The sequence below is a fragment of the Aythya ferina genome (assembly GCF_964211825.1).
Source record: "Aythya ferina genome assembly, chromosome: 7".
Taxonomy (NCBI): Eukaryota; Metazoa; Chordata; class Aves; order Anseriformes; family Anatidae; genus Aythya; species Aythya ferina.
In genome coordinates this window covers 29704436-29724606 of record NC_140302.1, presented here as the reverse complement: position 1 = coordinate 29724606, position 20171 = coordinate 29704436, and the positions used below count along the sequence as shown (strand labels likewise).

The 20171-nt window shown below is 34.2% G+C and overlaps 1 protein-coding gene across 16 annotated transcripts in view; it reads right to left on the bottom strand.

The window, feature by feature from the left end:
• ATRNL1 (attractin like 1) overlaps positions 1 to 20171 on the bottom strand; it is a 493132-nt gene that overhangs the window by 416733 nt on the left and 56228 nt on the right. For all 16 annotated transcript variants that reach the window (XR_014694966.1, XR_014694967.1, XR_014694968.1 and 13 more), the window contains 3 exons: positions 16418 to 16592; positions 15552 to 15639; positions 3401 to 3656 (listed from right to left, as the gene is read on the bottom strand). Coding sequence is in view for 13 of the 16 variants with exons in the window: in XM_084525843.1 (XP_084381969.1) it covers positions 3401 to 3656; positions 15552 to 15639; positions 16418 to 16592 (519 nt within the window). In the remaining 3 variants the exon portion in view is untranslated. The remainder of the gene's footprint in view (positions 1 to 3400; positions 3657 to 15551; positions 15640 to 16417; positions 16593 to 20171) is intronic.

Below are 20171 nucleotides of genomic sequence, written 5' to 3'. Positions count from 1 at the left end.
TAAACTAATTCTTTCTTAATGCTTTCCTTTTTTTTTTTTTTCCTAGTTATTTTTTCATATAAAACTAGTTAGGGTGGTCACATTCAAAAAAAAAAAAAAAAACACAAATTTGATCAATAATCATTTTAACATTTAAAAACAAATAATTGAAATAGTATTTGAGGATAATTAAAGGTGTTTCTAACCAGACATTTAGAAAAAGGTTTTATTTGCAGTAATATATCTAGTAGAAGTCAAAGCTAAGGTAGATACATTGGCCTGACTCATTCTTAGCATGTTAAAACCTTTGAACAGATTAAGTAAAAAGCACTATGTTTCTAAGGAGCTACTCAGTGTTCCATCTTCATTTAATTACAGTGACAATAAATAATAAAATTTTACTTGTAATTAAGAAGCTCATGCTAAGTTACAAAAAATGAGTAAGTACACATTACAACATAGGGCCATTTCTTTTAGCTTCAAATAAATATTTTTAAATCAAAAGCAACCTAAAACATACTTCTGAAGTCATAAAAAATAGCCTAAAAACTGGAGCAATATGTTGCTGATCCAAACAAATTTCTATCTTTTAAAGAATAAAATAAAAATCACAGAAGGTTTATTCAGAGGTTTCCTAACGTATAAGGAGCTTTTATAAACTATGGTTAAAACAAAACACCATTGAGATTCACCTTGAGACTCACACTGTAATTCTCAGAAGGTTTATGAGGTATTGCTAACCTAAAGAGAAATAAATTTCCCTGGGGAGTAACCCAGAAAAGCTTTATGGTTGAAGTTAGTAAAATCAGTCACATAAGTCCCATATCAAGATTTATGGTTTCCTCAGAAGTCCCAGCTCCAGTCATAGCAAAAAAGGACAACAGGAAGCTCCTTTGTTACTGCAATAACCAGCATACCCTTGGAGTAGTAATTAATTCCTGTGCATTCACATGGTTAAAGTCTAGCTGCAAACCATGTCTGACTTTTACAAGACTTAGTTAACTTGGATAGAAATTACTTTCTTTGCTAATCTGACAAACATGAGAGAAATTTTAAGACTATGCACATGCATTCAACTTATATGCCTTGTTAATAGAACTGCATACCTATAGGAAAAGCTAAAAAAAGTTCTTTGTGTTTCTTGACTCAAAGCCTATGGAAATCAGGGTCACAGTAACTAAACACAGTAAACTATGGCTTTAGCAATACAATTCCATATATTAAGATTATGAAAGTTCATTAACAAGACTAGATCACACTAGCAGTTTCAATTCATATGAATCAAAGGGAAAGTTTTGCACAATGCCTCCTTTCAGTAGGCATCTGGTAAAAGCTTGAAAAATACTCCTCAGTAGAACTAAAAGCCATGGCTGATAACATTTAGAAAGAATAAAACAGTACAATTTGAAATGTTAATGCAACGTGTTTTTGAAAGGAAAACAAAAAGGGACTCTAATTTTTCTTTCTGTAACATCAGAAGAGGTGTCTAAGATGTTTTCTTTCCAATTCCGGTGAGTTCACAGCAATACTTTTATCATTTCACATACCTTTTACATTTGGATTCTAAGCTGCTGAATTCCCCAGAAACTTGTCATTCTTAGTCCAAACCACTACCTGGAATTTCACGGTTAAAAACGATCCTACAACTGCACAATTGTGGATAAATGCTGCAGCTGACAGAATTCAGCAAAGTTTACCACAAAAATCATTTGGGGGCATTACAAGGAGAGAGACAGATGCAATGAGGTAAAATGAAACTGCAATAATTTGGCTTGATTGTTTTTTGTGTGTGTGTGAGCTCCTTTGTTGTTTTAACTATATGCGTATTTGCGGTCTGTTTTACTAATCCTCCACCAGAGCTATTTTAAAACTTATTCAACAAGTTGTACATTTCTACCATAATGACAGCAATAAAATATCCCAGACAGAGAAACTTTTACATTGCAAAGTGAATCACGTTCCTCATCCTTATTTTCCCTCCATTATTAAACTATCTATAAGAACAGTATTTGTAATTCTTCTACACACTAAATAATAAACATATGGAGAAACAAATCATCCGAAGTTCAAGTATAAACTAAACTGAATGAGCATGCAGAGAACTAGAAATTGTTGTTAAGGAAGAACACCAACAAATAAGAAGTCTTCAAGAAAAGGTCTCCTCTCTGATAGTTTAAAAAACTAAAAAAAAAAAAAAAAATCCTTTCACAACTTTTTTCAAAAAAGCTGGCCTTTAATACTTAATAAGCCTTAAAATACTGTTGTGGAACATCATTGTTAAGATCAGAGATTTTTAGTAGGTTCATGGAGCATAACCAAATTTTTCTACAGGGAAAAAGCATCTCATTGCACTCTTCCTTTTATTCCCATTCTCTTTCAGCCTTCTTCAATATCACTACAGATGTTCAACACTACCATCACAATTAATTCTAAGAAGCATAAGAACTCTCTAATTTTTGAAGGTACTTCCCCATCCCATAAGTCTGCTCGAACAGGGTCTATATATACACATGCACAAATGCAAGCAAGTAAATAGAAACTATCTGAAAGATATTATGTCTTAATATAAAAAATTTACATATTATGTCTTAATATAAAAAATTTACTTGGAAATTGTGTGTGTGTGTATACCATCATTGCTTAAGTAACTGGAAAAGCCTCAGATCAATTCTACAGAAAACAAAGACTGAAAATACATTATTTGAATTAGTGAGCATATAAATATTCCAAAGGATGCATTAAGAAGGTGTATTTTCAAGATCATGCTATTAAAAAATATATCTTAGAAGTATCATGTATAAGATAAAACATCTTAGTTTAATTCTAACATTTTAGATCACCCATAAGAAACGCTTGCTATGGTGCAAGGGGAATCCCAGACAGACCTGATGATTTACAAAAATTAGTCTTAATTTTCTTTTATTTCTTCTAGTCGCAAACAAGTATATATAGGCTTTTCTCTGAAGTGTATAAGGATAAACTAAGTTAAGTTTTGAAAATACACATGAATATATTACAGCAACATTAATCTAAGAATCTTCAAATTAACTAAATTCTTTTAATAACTGCTCTTCATTTTATTCTGTTTAGCCCTTTGGTTTTCACTCCATTCACCCTTTTTTACTCAACTATGTAGTAAAAACATTACGCATAAAGTAAAAAGAATAAGTTCCATCAGAACATGAAGTGTTTGGAATTTTTTGTTTCAGTCTTTAGCCCCTTTAGAGTACCACAGCCATGTACAAGATAACAAATAGCCAAAACTATTATATTCCAAAGATGTACGAACGCTGCTGTCTAACAAATGTGATCTACGTAGTGAGAAAAGAGATGAGATTTTATTCATATTGCCAAATACATATCTTCCTTTGTGAAAAGGGTAAGTGTACATAAGTTCAAAAATATCTGAAAGGTGACTTACTGATGTAGTATTCTTGCACAATGCTTGTATAACCATATATGGCAGAATATCCAAAAATGATAATCATAACCACATCTCTGCTGTCCAGCTCTACTATGTGTGCTGAATGACCTTCCACAGCATACTGTTGGCCATGTACAAGTACTGCAGGAGTTCTGATACTCCACGTTTGACTGTGTATGTTGAAAATCCACAGCTCATCGGTGACATTGCCATTATTTGTTTCAATTTTGCCTCCATACATGTAGATGTCTTCCTGTAAAAATTGGGAGAGAGCAGTTAATGGTTTATAGTAAGATAACATCTGAACTGCATACTTGTGTGCTGCCTAATACTTCATAACTGAACAATCTGATTTAAATCTTCACATTTAGCTGATACCACATTAAACAGCTCAATATCAGACACTAGTCCTAGACAACAATATTTAAGCTAAATCAACAGTGATAAGAAGAATGTTTCACTGAAGAATAAACCTAGCCATGAAAATGACACCAAAATGAATCTCAACTGGATTACTTCAAGCAGAAAAGCTTTAATTACATGACTCTAATTCATACTGCAGCTATTAAAAAAAAAATAAAAAAATAAACAGAAAGGGGTTTATAATGTTTTCTTACGGAATAGCTCACAGAACTAAAATGTGATTTACCATACACTCAATCTATGGGAATTTAATTTGGCATATACACAAGGGAGAATATTTTATCTTAATAACAACATAAGTTAAGTCTTCAGAAACTTCACAATCGTTCACAAATGAACCCAAAGAAAAGGGACCATGTCTGTTACAGGATCCCCTTGGGCACATTTGCTAAAAATCGCATTCCAATGGGAGTGTTAGTTAAGTACTAAAGGGATGCAAAACAGCATGGTCTTCATGAACCACATATCAAAACAGATGGCATTGCTGTTTGAGATAAATAAGGAGTTCTTTACTTAAAAATTGACTTGAAATCGATTCTACTATATCTCCAATTTCATCTAGAATATCAAACCAAGGCATATAAGTCACAGAATGAATTTCAGCTTGTTGGCTTCACTGACTGGCTCGAAAGGACAGTTTATCCCACTGAAATACTGCCTCTGGTTCTAAGAATGACTGTTAGTCTTTGCTAGGACATAGCAAGTCCATATGCAGTCAGCATCTCATCTACATGGTGTTTGGGCAGTTGCGTCCTGCATGCTGCAGTATAACAAATACTCAGGTTTAACTCAAATTCAATCTTACTTGCTTAAGAAAAGCAAAACAACAAAAAATAAAAACTGCAGCCTTGGTACAGTTAGCTACTGGGAGGGGGGGGGGGTGGCGGGGGGAAAAGAAAAAAAGAAAAAAAAATGAACTGGAAGATAAAGAAATTGCTTGATATAAGAAGCTTGAATGAACCATGGGGAAAAATCAGTCTTATTTCAAAATGGTATCTAAGCAGATATCTTATTTTAAAATGATATCTAAGCAGAAATGTAAACTAAGTGTTACTGTCTTCATACACATCAAGAAAGACTAAAACTGACAGACAATTAAAAAATAAACAATCAGTAGATTGACATTCTATTTAGACTGGCAAAACAAAGGCTTGAGGTGGTTAGGATGTTGTCTCTATACCCAGTGGATGGTAAACAACATAGAATCAATGAACACATGAAAAACTTCCCCACTCCTGAGAGAGATTAGTCAGTAAACAAACAATTAAACTGTCTGACCTGTCTTTAAGAGCGCACTTAAAATCTCTGCAATTTTAAACTATTCTTTCATTTGATGTAGGTAAACATTTCTTGATTTGGAAGTTAAAATTGCTCCTATGCAATGATACTCCGTGTTAGAGATTAGTCTGGACTTGGATTTTTGAACTTTTTGATGTTTACATTCTCCAGTATTAATTTACCTTAGGATTTGGTACATATCTGAAACCATTTTTTTCGTATAAGATAAAATATTTCAAAGAACTTGGGTAAAGACCCAGAGAACCTGTGAGGAGGCACTGACTTCACACATATCCAGAGGAATTGTTTTTGTGGGATGTAAACACTGGAGGAGTCTACAGGTGTCAAAGAAGCAAGACAGATTAAATTAAAAAGTCAGAAAAAATATTAAATAGAATTTCTAAGATACATATTTATACATATATGTATAATTTCCACAGCAAGAGAAGAAAATATTCCTCTTGGATTTTCTGGTAATTTCTTCTGTTGCTTTTACAAGCTCCTCATGAAGAAATTCCATAAAAAGCCTAGTGGAAAGGAAGACAAAATGTGAAAATCTGATGACAAATTTCTCAAGAATCAAATCAGCTGAGATGATCCCAGATTTAAGTTCCTCCAGAAAGAAACTGGCAGGTGCTTACAAAAATAAAAGTGAAAAAATCTGAAAATTGTTGTCCAGATCCCAGTGTTTCCATTTAATTTTCTTGAATGCACCAATCACAAGACAGCTAAGATCAGAGATTCACCTTTTCCCCTTTAAAATTTATTTCTGAGAGTAATCAAATAACTTCATCCTACTATCATGATTTTTACTGCTGACACATAAAATCACAATAAGAGATACTTTTAATAAGTGCATTGTTACAGCTATGCCACTATTAAAAATCTCGATGCATTAAAAGAATATACATTAAAAGCATGAAAAGTTGCTTTAGCTGGTCATCTTACTGAGGGTAAGAGATAAGATTTCCTGGTAAAGATGAAAATAAACTCCAGTGGGTGATTGTTCTCAAGTGGGAAGGTAAGCAAAATCAGGATGCAATTTCCATTTCAGTGAAGCTTAAGTTTTATCTGTAGACTACTGAAACATCAACTTCTTGACACATTCTGACCCTACGGGAATGAGTAATGTCAAGGCAGCTGCAAATTTCTGGAGCATGATAGAGACATTAACACACAGAACATCACCACCCCTTTCCTTTCTGAGGCAAAACACTCAGTGTCTTAACATTTGACTCATTTCTTGCTAAGATACTCATCATGAAATGCATCAATGGTAAGCAGCAAACCTACTTCCTAATTGGTTCTTCAGCTGGAAAAACTGGACCAACACTAAGTAGAATTTATAGTTCATACCAAATCACATAAGCAAAATTTATCAACCTCACTTCGTCTGTGTAAGATTAGATATCCAGGTAGCAAGGTGCTACAACTGAGTTATCCAGCAAAAAGACTTATCTCAAAAATACATCTGACATCAGCAATGACTGATGTTGTCTATAATTACAGTATCAAGATGCATTTTGTACAGTAGCTTTTACAGTACTTTCCTAATTCCATCATGTTTATAGAGAAATAACATGTCTACGTTAACTGGGTTTTTGGTCTTTGACACAGACTTCAAGCTTCAGGCCAACCTGCCCTGCCTTACATATATGTTTTCGGGAGGTACATGCTCTATTACGTTCAGGAATGCTGCTTTCCTCTTGTGTCTAAGGGACATCTAAAATCCCTGTCTTGAGTGCTGAATAAAGCATCATTTAGGTAGAATTAAGGGCCAAGAAAGCAACGTGGTAACAGCAGTAACAGACCTGATTGAGCTTGTTTCTTAGTTCTTCAAATTTACAGACAGGAGGGTGGGGGGGTATTATAGGGGATTTGTGGGCTAGTAAAACATGAATAGCATAAGCAAATACTATTCTTAAAATCAACCTACATGTAGATAGCTCAGAGTTCATTCATTATACTGCCAAACAGAACTAAGGTAAATCAGCATCTCTAGCATAATCAACTAATTTCTCTCTCTTTTCTTTTTTAATACAGACAACTGATTACAGCAGAAAAAAAGAAGCTAATGAGGTAGTTGCAAGTGAAATATAACTGCATTTCAAAAAGATTTCTGACACTGAGCAAAGACACAACACCAAAAAGGAAGAAAAAGGTGACCTGAAGAGCCACGTGAACTTCAAAATGATTACTCAGACAGCTGACAAAGTCCTCCTCACAGTTCTACTTAACTGATTCAAAGTTCAGATAAAAGAACACTTCTGTGAGGAGCAATCCTTATACATGACACAGCAGATTCTGTACACGAGACTATTCACAGAATTAGACAGAGGAAAAGACAAGAAGGTCATGACAACTGCTTTATCGACCACAAAAATAGATTTAACTAAGCTTTGCTCAGGGCTCTTTCTAAGATTAAGGAGTTCGTAGAGCTGCTAATAAAAAAAAATAATAAAAATACTTCACAAGTTAGCAATGATCAGCTGAACATGAACCAAAAACTACAGAAGAACTACAGAATTAAATATGTTACATACATATTTATGAAGGACAAAAGCAATAGTCAGGTATTAAACTAGACACAAAAAGGTGGACATTTTCTGGAAAGTCCAGGAAGATATTACACAAAGGAAACAAAGTGCAAATGGTCCTCATCAGCCTAAAGATGGTAAAAGAAAATAAGGAGTCCCCTTCCCCTTATAAACCAACAATAATTCTAGGTATGCACTAAAGGCAAGGTTTTCTGACAGGCACAGTACAGATATACAGCACTAGATTTTCAGCATGGATTTTTCAAGGACACAAATGTTGCTCACCTTTGAGCACACAAATGAAGCACACTACGTCTGTTCATAATAAGATGGCATAACGAGGTGAACAAAAATAAGTAATGGTTTAAAAACAAGGCAGCCTCATGAAATTAGTGAGGAAAAATGACAATCTGGACACGTGTTGCAAATGAAAAATGTTAAAAACTGCACTCCACAGCCTGGAGGAGCGCAAGGGCCAAGAGACAGACTGTCGAAGACAGAAAACAAAACAGCAGGCACTAAGCATCAAGACGACACAAGGTCTCCAACACATTTTTATTTTGGGGTTCTGTCTTAGCAACATCTTAAATCGCAGAGTGAAGAATGCAGGGAGGTATTTATTCAAAAAAATAACTTTGGTCATTTCAGATATATTACTTTACACTACTAAATTTACCTGAGTTACAGAAACCTCTCTAAGAGGTAAGATGAGCAGGTAGGCAGCTTGCTCATTCATGACAGGAAGAAACCTACCTACCACAACAGCTGGTTTCTTGGCAACTGTTCACATAAAAGCAAAGAGAACAGCCAAAAACTATAACTTGTTTGTTTCAAGGGAATAATAAAAAAAAAAAAAAAAAATTATACACTTCTGGTAAACAAATAGCAATCAGCCTAGCAGTCTGAGCTGTATAATTTAAAAGGCAAAATTCTTTTACAAGCCTGAAAAAGAATAAAAACTTCCAATGTGCTTTTATCCTTAGGATTATTCTAATGAAGAAAGACAGGTATTTACATGAAAGCACTAATTTCTGTAAATGAATAAAGGCCCCAAATCCAAATATAAATCTTCTGCTTTTAAGAGTATAAATAAATCAATAATAAATTAACTATAACCACAGATACTTGCACAAAGTTTCATAAGAACAAAGAAATGTACAGAATTTCCATAACGTAGGCAAATGAATTATTGTTTTTAATAGAGTTAAAAGGATAAAAAATTGCAAAAGTGACCAGCAATCAGGTATGTTAACTAAAAATTCTTTCATGAGAATTGTCAAAAATAGAAGTCTATAGCACTTTAGACATTTGGAACTATTAATATGGAAGTTTTCATAGGCACTTGCATGACACGGTAATATTAATTTTATCTTAGAAAAATGTATTTTTTATTGAACAAAGTAACCTGTATTTCTGAGGTTTATTAAAATACAGGAACTTAGCTCCTTGACAATAAATATTTACAAGAAGTAGTTCAAATAATAGTACTAAAAGAAACAGATCCTTCTTAAAAAAAATATATATATATATATATGCTGTTGACATCCACAGGCTTCAAATATTGATCATATCTCCCTGTAGTCAATAAGATTCAGTAACAACTTCTGTCAGTACACATTATCAGGCAACCTGATATTTCACTTCAGTGCTTGCAATCTATTAGAAACTTTTCAGCTCTTTGCATATTTGCAATTTTAAAATACTTCCACACTGTTGCTGGATATAGTTAAAGGTATTACTTCAGAGAACAATTCAATTAGAGTCAGTTAATTGAATGATAATATCAGTTAATTGAATGATATATATATTTATATCCTATATACCTTAAACTACTGACATTTTCCTGGACCACTGCTGTATTCAAAACACAAGACAGTAATATAAAGTAAATATAAATATGAAATAAAAATGCATGTTTTTGGAAAAGGCAAAATTTGAAATTCACTTGTTTGCCTGAACATTCCTACATGTACAGAAAACTAGGCCAAAGAAAAGCCTGCAAATAAAACTATGTGAACCAAGCTCTAAAACTAAGATATAAGCCAAAATTTTAGTAGAGAAGTCAGTCTGATCTTTTGTAGAATATTTAGATAAAATATGTTGAAAATGAATAAGTAACAGACATACAGAAAAGCATTTAAGATTATTAAGATTATTTATTATTTAAGATTATTATTTATTTAGATATTTATTTAAGCCTCCACTTTTAGATCTACTAGACATAAAAGGCAACCATGCTTATACTTCAACTTTCAAACCACTTAGAGTATAATGTTGAAAAAGGAATGAAAAATATTGCAGTTTTACATAAAGAAACCAATCTCTTCATAAGTCCTCTTAATTTCAGAGGAACTCTGAATAGGGTCTTATCTAGGCTATATACTAGAAGCATGTGATGGCTCATCTTACCCAGTTCTCAAGGACTTCTGAGGTCCACAAATTGGAATTAGAAAGCAAGCTGTGCATAGGATGTAACTGAAAGTCATAAAATAATAAGAGTGTGCAACTTGGTGGTACAACTGGCTAATGAGTATTAACAGAATAGTTAGAAAAGACTCTTACATTCCTAGAGCTGCTGTTTCAAATTATACTACAATAGCCTACATGAGTAGGCATATAAAAGTACAAAGAACTAATAGACAAAAGAGTGTCTTAATTATGTTAAGACAGGAAAGGTTTCACTCTTGTTTTGTTTAGGCTAGTAAAAATACCAGAAGAGTATATATACACTCAACATCTACACTAATTAATTTAGAAAATGAATCAAAACAATTACCCTTTTTTAATAAAGCTTTAAAATTAGAAGTAACATTCATAGACTTCAAATGAGTCAAATTAAGTTTGTCTCATATACTGGGAAACATCTTTACAATTACTAATACGTCAGCCTGCCTGTTTGCTTCATTCTTATTTCCAGTCTAAAAAGAATCTAATTTCAATGCCCCGTCATCCTTCTATTGTCACAGGACTACTAACAACAGTTTAATTATGAGGTCAAATTCTGTGATGTGACCAGAAGTTCACTATTCTCTACAGTGACCATATATTCACTCTCTGTACAATGGCCATTATACATTATTCCAGGGATCTAGCATTTTTTAATTTACCACCTAACACCCTATCTAGTCATAGTTTGGAAGAGTTGTATGTACCTACTTAAAAACCTCACAAGCCATTTCCTCCAGTCTCTCCATAATCATTTTTCTTTTATGATTTATTTCAAAGTACGTTGACATTTTTCAAGTATCAAGATGCCTGGAACTATATACAAACTTTGAGATATGGGAGAACCAATTGCTAACAGAGATAGGTAACGCCTTTCCAATAACCAGTCTGAAGAGGCACTGAAGGCAACACTAACAGTTTAGCTGGTCTAAAAGCAAGAACACTTTTATACTCTCTCCACTATAAATGCATAAAAAGTCTTAGTCACTTGTTATAACTATACATCAGTGGGAGTCTTCTGATCTCTTTTCTTCAGAGTAAAGAAGTACAGTACTTCAATTTTAACTAAAGAAGCTTTCTGAGGGAAATGGGCACAGTAACTTATTTCATTCTCCACAGAGTCAATTATATAGCTTCAATTTACCTTGCACCACAATCAGGCAATACTAGCTCTGTGCTCTCACTCTGGTCTAGCACAAGGCTTTGAAATCTCAGGAGCTCAAGTCAAAAACTTAATCTAATTTCTTTGTGGATATTTTTTTTCTCTCATCTAAACAGAAAATGTTACACAATGACTATTACACAGCTCAAAACACAGCTCAAAACTGCCATCTCTAGGTACTATATAATGTCCTATCGCTCTTTACACTATATTATTTTTCTGCTTTTCAAGAGAAAAGGAAATATGTGAAATATGTGAAAGGAAAATATAAAATTAAAAAAAAATCTCAAGTTAATTTAAGAACTTATTGTAAAAAGGATGTGCTTTTTCACTTAAAATTTCTTCAACTTACATGATCAGCTCCTTCGGCCTTTTGATATTTGATATAAGTGCTAGCAGAAGCAATGTATTAGTAGTTCCTTGTTTGACACTAGTGGTGTTTGTGTTCATTATTAGTGGATTTTAATTACTAATGAAAATGTGCCTTTGACAACAACAATGCTTCTTAACTACACACTTGTTTGGTACTTCATTACTGTTAATGAGTAGCATTTCCTCACTGAAAGAAAGATCTCTGAATCACAAGGCTATTTACGTGGGCATGCAGCAATAGTACAAGGGTAACAGTTTTAAAATGAAATTGGGGAGACTTAGATTAGATGTTAGGCGAAAATTCTCTTCTCAGAGGGTGGTGAAGCACTGAAACAGGCTGCCCAGAGAAACTACAGATGCCCCATCCCTGGAAGTGTTCAAGGCCAGGCTGGATGGGGCTTTGAGCAACCTGGTCTGGTAGGAGGTGTCCCTGCCCATTGCAGGGGGTCAGGAATTGGGTGGTCTTTATGGTCTATTCCAACCCAACTCATCCTATGATATTTACTGGTTATCCTTCAGTCTGGAACATCTCAAGAAAATATTAGCATTGTCATATAAGGAAAGGTTAAACGATATTTTAAGCCTTTATTCTGAACTGCTAAATGATACATTACTTGAATGTTTCCCAACTAAAAGGTCCACATTCCACAAGAACTGTTATAACCAAAGATAGCAGTCAGAGTTAACCTTTCAGAGAACAGATAATACATTAGTAATGAATCAGAACTATAGAGAAAAGTAATTTTTGAGTCAATTTTGGGGCACACACAGAAGAATCTAGTCATATCACTGCTGTAAAACAGCTCTACAATACTAACCATGGCACGTACAGATTCAGCATCTCTGGAAGAGCAACACAAGCTGAGAGAGGGTGCAAAAAAAAAAAAAAAAAAACCCACACCTAAAATTCTACTTAAATTTTAAAGGAACAATATATTAAAGGAAGACTGTTCATAAAAAGAAACTGAAAGGATAAGATATTTAATGACAATATGGCGACATTTTAAGGGCAGCTGCACAGATCCCATGAATGCTTTTTATTTAATTTAAAATTTAAAAATATACACAGTTTCCCATTAGAAACACCAAAATAAATCAAGCTTAACTTTACAAGAGGATAACAGAGAACTTTTAGAAGTCAGAAAGAATACTTCAAAATCTGCTTCAAATCCAGGAGATTAAAATGGGGAAACATATAAGGCAAGCCAAGAAACAGCTTGATGAGTTGCCTGCAAAATTATATATAAAGTACTACCATACCGTTTTTCAAACTCATTAGAAGTACAGCCAACTAGATGATTTGTGGTGCCAACAGACAGTACAGAGTATTCTGAGAAGTTACAGCCTCAGCAATAAAATTAATTTTTGTATTTGAAGTCTTCGCAGTAGGCTTTACAGGTATTTCCATAGCAGAAATTACAAAATAACAGAAATAACAGAAGGTCATAAAAAAGGATAAAAAAAAAAAAAAAAAGAAAGAAAAAAGAAAATCAGCAACAGGTCATCAGGATCAGTTCTGAAGGAATTTAAGAATGAAACAGCTGACCACTGTCTCATGTGTGTAATTCCCTCCTTAAACATGTGTCAATACCACAAGACAGAAGAACAGCAGGCAGAAAGGACAGAATTAGTGAACACATGGATAAGTTAGACAAGTTGAGGAAAATTCAAACAGCTTTTGAAAACAGAAGTCACATCCTAAAAATGACTGAATTTTCCTGAAAGAAAAAAAGGTCTGGTTGATGCAGTTACCTGGAATTTCCAAAAGATGCTTGATATTATTCCTTATGCCTTAAAGAAACTAAGCTGCCCTGGGAAAGGAAAAACAGCTCACTCAAGGGTAAGTAACTCAATGAAGCTTGGGAAAAATGGTCACTTTTAACAGTGAGGAGAGGTCATCAGTGGTGTCCCACAGAGAACAACTGTTTGTTCAGTCTGGCATTAGAACAAGAAAGCAAAGCAAGGGCAAAGAACTGCAGAAAAACCTCATAATACTGAACATGCAATACAAGGGCAAACAGACAGACATACAAAAGTCCATGCAGATAATCATCACAAGCTGCATACCAAACAATTTTAAGTCTGTACATGTAGTGATAAGGTTATAGTTGACTGGAATGAGATCATGATATTGTAATTGATAGTTCTGTGAAAATAGCAGTACATATCTAATAGCTCATTTTCAAAATGCTAAAATATTTTTAAGAATTATGAGGGGAAAAAAACAGACTGCTGTCTATGACATCATCAATCTCTGAGGTACCAATACCACAAATGCTGTGATTCCGTTTTATCTCAGAAGGGATGTAACAGAACTCAAAAAAAAAAAAAAAAGATAACAATGATGTCATTCTTTCTAACATATGAAATAACTTCCCTCTAGTTTATTAAGAAGGCAAGAAACTCTCAATATGAAAAAGAAATGAGAGTTGTATATGTCACTATATGTCAGACTTACAGAAAATCATGAGTGGTACCCAGAACACAAATATGAAACAATATAAAGAATCAAAATTAAATGAGCAAATAGCAGTATCCCAACAGGTGGTATTTCTCCACACAAAACCCCAGAATTCTTAGGCACAGGATGATATCCATGACCAAAAAATAAATAAATAAATAAATAAAAGGGCAAGGTCTGAAAGTGTGAAAAAAGATAAAGACGAAGTTCTGATCTTTCCATAGAAATGCTACTATTAGTATACATAATAATAATCTCAGAAAAATCCTTGTTGCAGACCAGGACAACGTTCTGAAGAAGCTTCTATATGTTCTTGTTATTTTTCCTGACATTCTTCTCCAGGAATTCACTGCTATCCATTATTTGAACATGTTACCAGACCAGATGAACATTCTGGTCTGGCTTAGTGTACTGTTTTTTTTTTTTGTTCTTCCCTACTGAAGTTGTCTGAGGCAAACAACTGAAAATTTGGAATTAAGGAAATCTGCATTTCTCCATCACATTTAACACGTTTGTCGGCAAAATTATGCACTACTTCAACTTACTTTCACTGACTGTATTTTTTGGTCCTTCATATTTCGGTTATGTTACTAACAGTAGCCAAAAATTAATTGATTAACAAAACATTTTTTAATGTGCAGTTCTGTCTATATTCTATCAGTAAAATTTATTTATTTATTAAATGAAACAAGCCTTTTAAAGTTCTTTCAATAAAGCAGCATACACACTACAAGATCTTAGTAGAACCAAAACTATTGGTTATATTTTTACATACTTATTTGAATTTACAGTAATGATACTCTACACCTTTATTTAATTTGTCATTGGGCTTTGCTTGTTTGTTTGGTTTTGGTGGCTTTTGTTTGTATTAAATACTACTCTGGTTCTGTACTAAGTCTCATAAAACAAACGAAAGATGTATTTCTTGTGTAACAGCCCTTAGGGCACTGACAGGCCTTCATGGCCCTGACCAGCACCACCTGAGGCTCAGCCAAGGACCCTCTGTCCCTGACTGCTTGACTGGATGGATGGACCTGAACCTGGTCTTGTCTCCTGGATATCTCCTTATCTCCTCCTCAGGCATGTTTCCAGTCCTGTCTCTGGCCATGACTCCCGTTGCTCCCAACTAGACTCCCTGAATGGTCTCTGGACCTGGGTCATCACTTTCTATCCCAGGGGCTGTCAAAGGACACTGCCATCACTCTGTGTGCTGGGTTCAGCCCCTGTGGGATGGTGCCTGCTCTACCTTGGCTCCCAGATTGCTTTCCCTTACACCACAACCACCACAATTTAAAAAAAAAAAAAAAAAAAAAAAAAAAAGCTATAGATCTAAGTACTAAAGATGACACTAATACAAAAAGTGTTTATGGACTAGACATTGAATTATCCTCAAAAATCCATGGATCATGTTAAGATTGCTAACAGCAAACACAAACTAATTAATTAAATAGAAGGCTAAGAAGTCCAAACCTGATACAAAGCAAGAGTGTGTCCATATCTCTGGAGTGGCCCTTTGGATACGGGTACTACGTTCCATATACTGCTTTCCAAATTGTAGCTAGAAGAGAAAAAAAAAAAAAAAAAAAGTAAATGCTTTCTACCTGCATATAGGGCCTTTTGTATGTCTGAACTAAATTTCTATTTGAAGTAAACTTCTGTTTGGCAAAGTGTGCACACTTGATCTGTCACTGTTTATCTGATGTGGTGATCTGTTATAGCAGCAGTAACTAAGTCATTTTTAATTATTATACCAGTGTACTAACTCATGATAGTGTACTAAATGTTCAATGTGGAAAAATCATGAACATCTCCTTCAGGGACCTATGAACAGTTTCTTGTAAGTCAAGTGATTTTCATTATGGTCCCATTTTCTGAAAGTTACAACACTAGGTTACTAAGCTCAGTTATCAGCAACACATACACACAACTACCTATGCCACAACCTTTTGCATTACTTCGAAGACTTAGTAGTGTGCAGCCTCTCACATGCACAGTTGATTTTAATTTCCATTCACTTAAAAAAAAAAAAAAAAAAAAAAGCACAGGTGGAAAAGGAAAAAGACCAGAAGAAAATGGGATTTCTTTTGGATAATTACAAAAAGTTGCAAAAGAAAACAGAAGATAGACAACAGCAGGAGAAATAGACATGTTGATAAACATGTTATTTATAATATGTTAATTATAAGAAAACTAAGCAGAAAATAAGATAACAAATAATCTTAAAAAAAAAAAAAGTATAAAACTTTCAATTAAGTAGCAGGATAGATGTACTTGTGTTGATATTTGTTTTCCCTAAGCCATATCAGAGGGGATATCATAATAGAGAAATCACTTACTTCAACACCATTTGGAATGAACTGTAGTTGAAAGTGTATCCGCCAATCACCCACATAAATTTTCCGTGTAGAACTGCCTTATGGGAAGCCCGGCCCACAGAAGGGCTGAATGGCTTCACATTTGGTAAAATCCAGTAAGACTCCGTGGAAGGGACATTCAAAGAACAATCTGGACCTGTTTTGTAAACAAATGTGCAATTTGTACAATCTGTTAGAGAGAGATGTTAAAGCCAATAAAGCAGAAATAGGGAAGGCTTAATTACAGATGTCAGGATTGCTCATTCGGATAAAATACAGTATACACTTTTATGTTTAACAGATGCTCAATGAAAAATTGGCAACAAGAGACATCAGTCAAATTGGAAGTGCTAGATTAGCTTAAATAATGATACATTTCGGCATTCTTCTCAGAAAACATACTGTATGAGTCACAAATTGAAAGAAAGGCATAACATCATGTTTTTAGAGGCAACAGAGGTTTAAAAGGTGTAGCACAGTATAAACAATATGCTACCTCTGGAGAAAAACTATAGTGCATTTGAACTAATCAAAATAAGTTTATATTAAAGCAAATAACATTACGGTAGATTACATTACAATATCTTTTATACTATACAAAGTTTCAGGAGTACAAATTTGGCCTTCACCAATGCCATTTTGCATTGTCTTTCAAGAGGACAATACACACTAAACTGATTGACAGAAAGACTGATTTGAGTATTTAAATTTTATAATTTATCTATAAAGCTACAAAAGCCTATAACCATATATTATTTTGGAATATATTTTAAACAATTATTTTTTCTAAATGAAGAAAAAACATCAAGATGTGTCATTTTTAAAAGATTCATTATTTTAAAAAACATATATACAAGAAATACTTTCCATTTGTTGTCTAATATGCTGTGATCTCTTTGCCATTGGTTTATACTATAGAAACTAGAAAAACTTTAAAGACTTGTTATTTAAAACCTCAATATATTTACAATTCTGCTACAAAAAAAATAAAAAAGAACAGCATGCGAACTATTTGCCTCTTGTCAGTGACTCTACAGCTTTACTGCCTGACTTTATTTCTAGCTAGGAAAACACTGAATTTTTAGGACACCAATGTGTTCTACCTTGAGCATTATCAATCACAGAACTGAAATTTTTATCATCAGTGATGGCAGACATATTGTATGACAGCTAAATGATTTCAGTAATTTGATGCTGATACTGCAAGCAATGTTATGTCCCTCTTGGCCTGCCTAGCTGGAGTAAATCCTTCACTTCACATTACTAAAAATCAAAGCTGTTGAAGTCACACTGGGCATAACCTTCTTAAAGGACTCTGCAGTAGCATACTAAAGAATAAGCAAGCAAACACACACACAACAAAGAAACAAGTGAAAACCTAGTTTTCATCTTAAGATTAGTTCATTTGATACACTGACACAGATTTTCACAAGGCTTTTAACAAAATTCCTCAAAGACTTCTAAGGAAATCTGACTGCTGTAGAAAGAGAATGAAGGTCTTTGCATGGCTAAATAAGTGGCTGTAAGCTAGAAGACTGGAGTAAAGGAACCCGTCTAAAGGGACAGAGGTCACCAGAGGAGTTCCACAAGGATTTCTGCTTGTACCTCTGCTACACAATGTACACATTAATGAGCTCAAAAGTAAAGTAGTGAAGAAAGCTTGCTGATGATGATGATTTATGGAGGGTAGAAAAAATAAGAACAGCCTTTGATGAACCACAGAAGTTCTTACATGACTGAGCAAAACAATTAGACATAAAATTCAATACAGATTAATGTAAAACTATGTAAGCTATGTTCTAGCTCAGCTAAACAGACAATAGCCTCAGCTAACCACCACTTCTCAGTAGCAGAGTTTCAGGTTAAGAAACCGACACAATAATGAAAATACCACAATACTCAGCAATGGTCAACAAAACAAATCATAGGGTAGGAACAGAGGACACCATTACCCCAACGTACATGTATAAATCACTTAGAAATCTGTGAGCCCTTCTCAATAATAAAAGATATATTAGAGCTGGAGACTATTTTTACAGCAGAGTAACTATGATATTTAAAGGAACAACCAAGTCAGCTGGGTCTTTTTGTCTAGAAAAAAAAAAAATAATGGAAGCAAATGCTAAAGGTCTATAAAGTAAGTGACAGAGGGTGGATGTGAATAATTTACAGTCCCTTCAAACGTAAGTAGAGAGATCCATCAAATGCAGCATGAAGAAGCAACATTCAAACCAAACAGGAGGAGGTAGTAGTTCATGCAATAATCATCAGACCCTCTTGCCAAGGAGCTGTGACAAAGGATGCTCTGGATGCAAAGGCTTACACAGAGTTAAGGAAAAGCTGGGCAGATGTTTAGAAGAGAACCGGTGAAGTTTACTAAAACTAAATAAGCATGTGACATAAAGTCCATAATTTTAAAACATTATCCGTATTGAAAAAAAGATCAAGTTTTTCCAGTGTACATTATCATTTTGGGGCAACTTGTTACAATTACTCCTTATACACAACAACCAGGTAAATCACCTGTACCTAAACATTTGTCAACTTTTCCTGGTACTTCCTAGAAAAATGATGTTGACTTGTATCCGGATTACCTTTTGTTGCTTAAATGATGGAGACCCTCGATTCCCATTGCTCATTATACCTTCTGCCCAAGAAAGATTAATGGTATTTGAATGAGGTCTAATGAAGGTAGGAATAATTCAGTATATTATTCCTCAAGCATTAATATTGATACTGTAGAAAAATTGTAACCTCAACAATATTCTGATTTGGTAAATCACAGCAGGAAACACTTAATTTGAATCTAAAAGTGCTCAAAAATAAAAAGATGATTAATTATTCTTTGATCAGGGCACAGTTTATAATTATAAAATCTGTGCCGCCAGTAAAATGAAAAGATATTTCTGTTTTCAATAAAAGATAACATTCTTGCACAGAAATGTAGTGGTCAACAGTGTCCCCTAGTGGCAAATCACAAATCAAACACAAGCTACTCGCCTGCTAATTGATTTAAGGCTTTCTTTTCTGGAGACAAAGCACACAAATTCACATAGCAAATCCAAAATATTATTCCTGCCTACACTATACTTAGATTAAAGTGACTGTATTAAAATGAGGACAAACTTTTTATACTACTCTAACAATGCCAAAATCTTAATACTGATAACCAGATCAATAATTTAAATATCACAGATAACTTCCTTGCAACCTCGTACTTCATTGTTGGTAGGTCTACAACGAATGACAGGAAGAGTGAGATGGGGAGAAGAAACACCACACTCCCAGCTCTGACATGGAAGAGGGACACATTCTGAGGAGATGAACCTGAACTCCGGAGCTTGAAAATACTAAATCCTCCAATGTTTTCTTCAAAGGACGTAACACCCTATGCATGACACACATGATTATTGAAGTGACATAAGTTGGCATTGCCACCAGAACAGCCACCCTTGGCCTCCCGCAACTCCTTACTCTCTATCACTGCTGGTGCCAATTTTCATGTGGCTGCACTGAATCAGGTGAGGGAACATCCAGGTTAAAACTAGCTTTGCTTTTTGGCCAGATGAGCCTTTAAATTGGGTGCGATCCCTTACCTGTTTCACTTTGCATGCATACACATGGTTATACCAACACAAGTAAGACTGACCAGCCAGGACTGCCTCTTCAGTAGAGCTGTAAAACCTGCATACATACTGAAATAACTCTATCAATCTGTGTAAAAAATGGAATATAT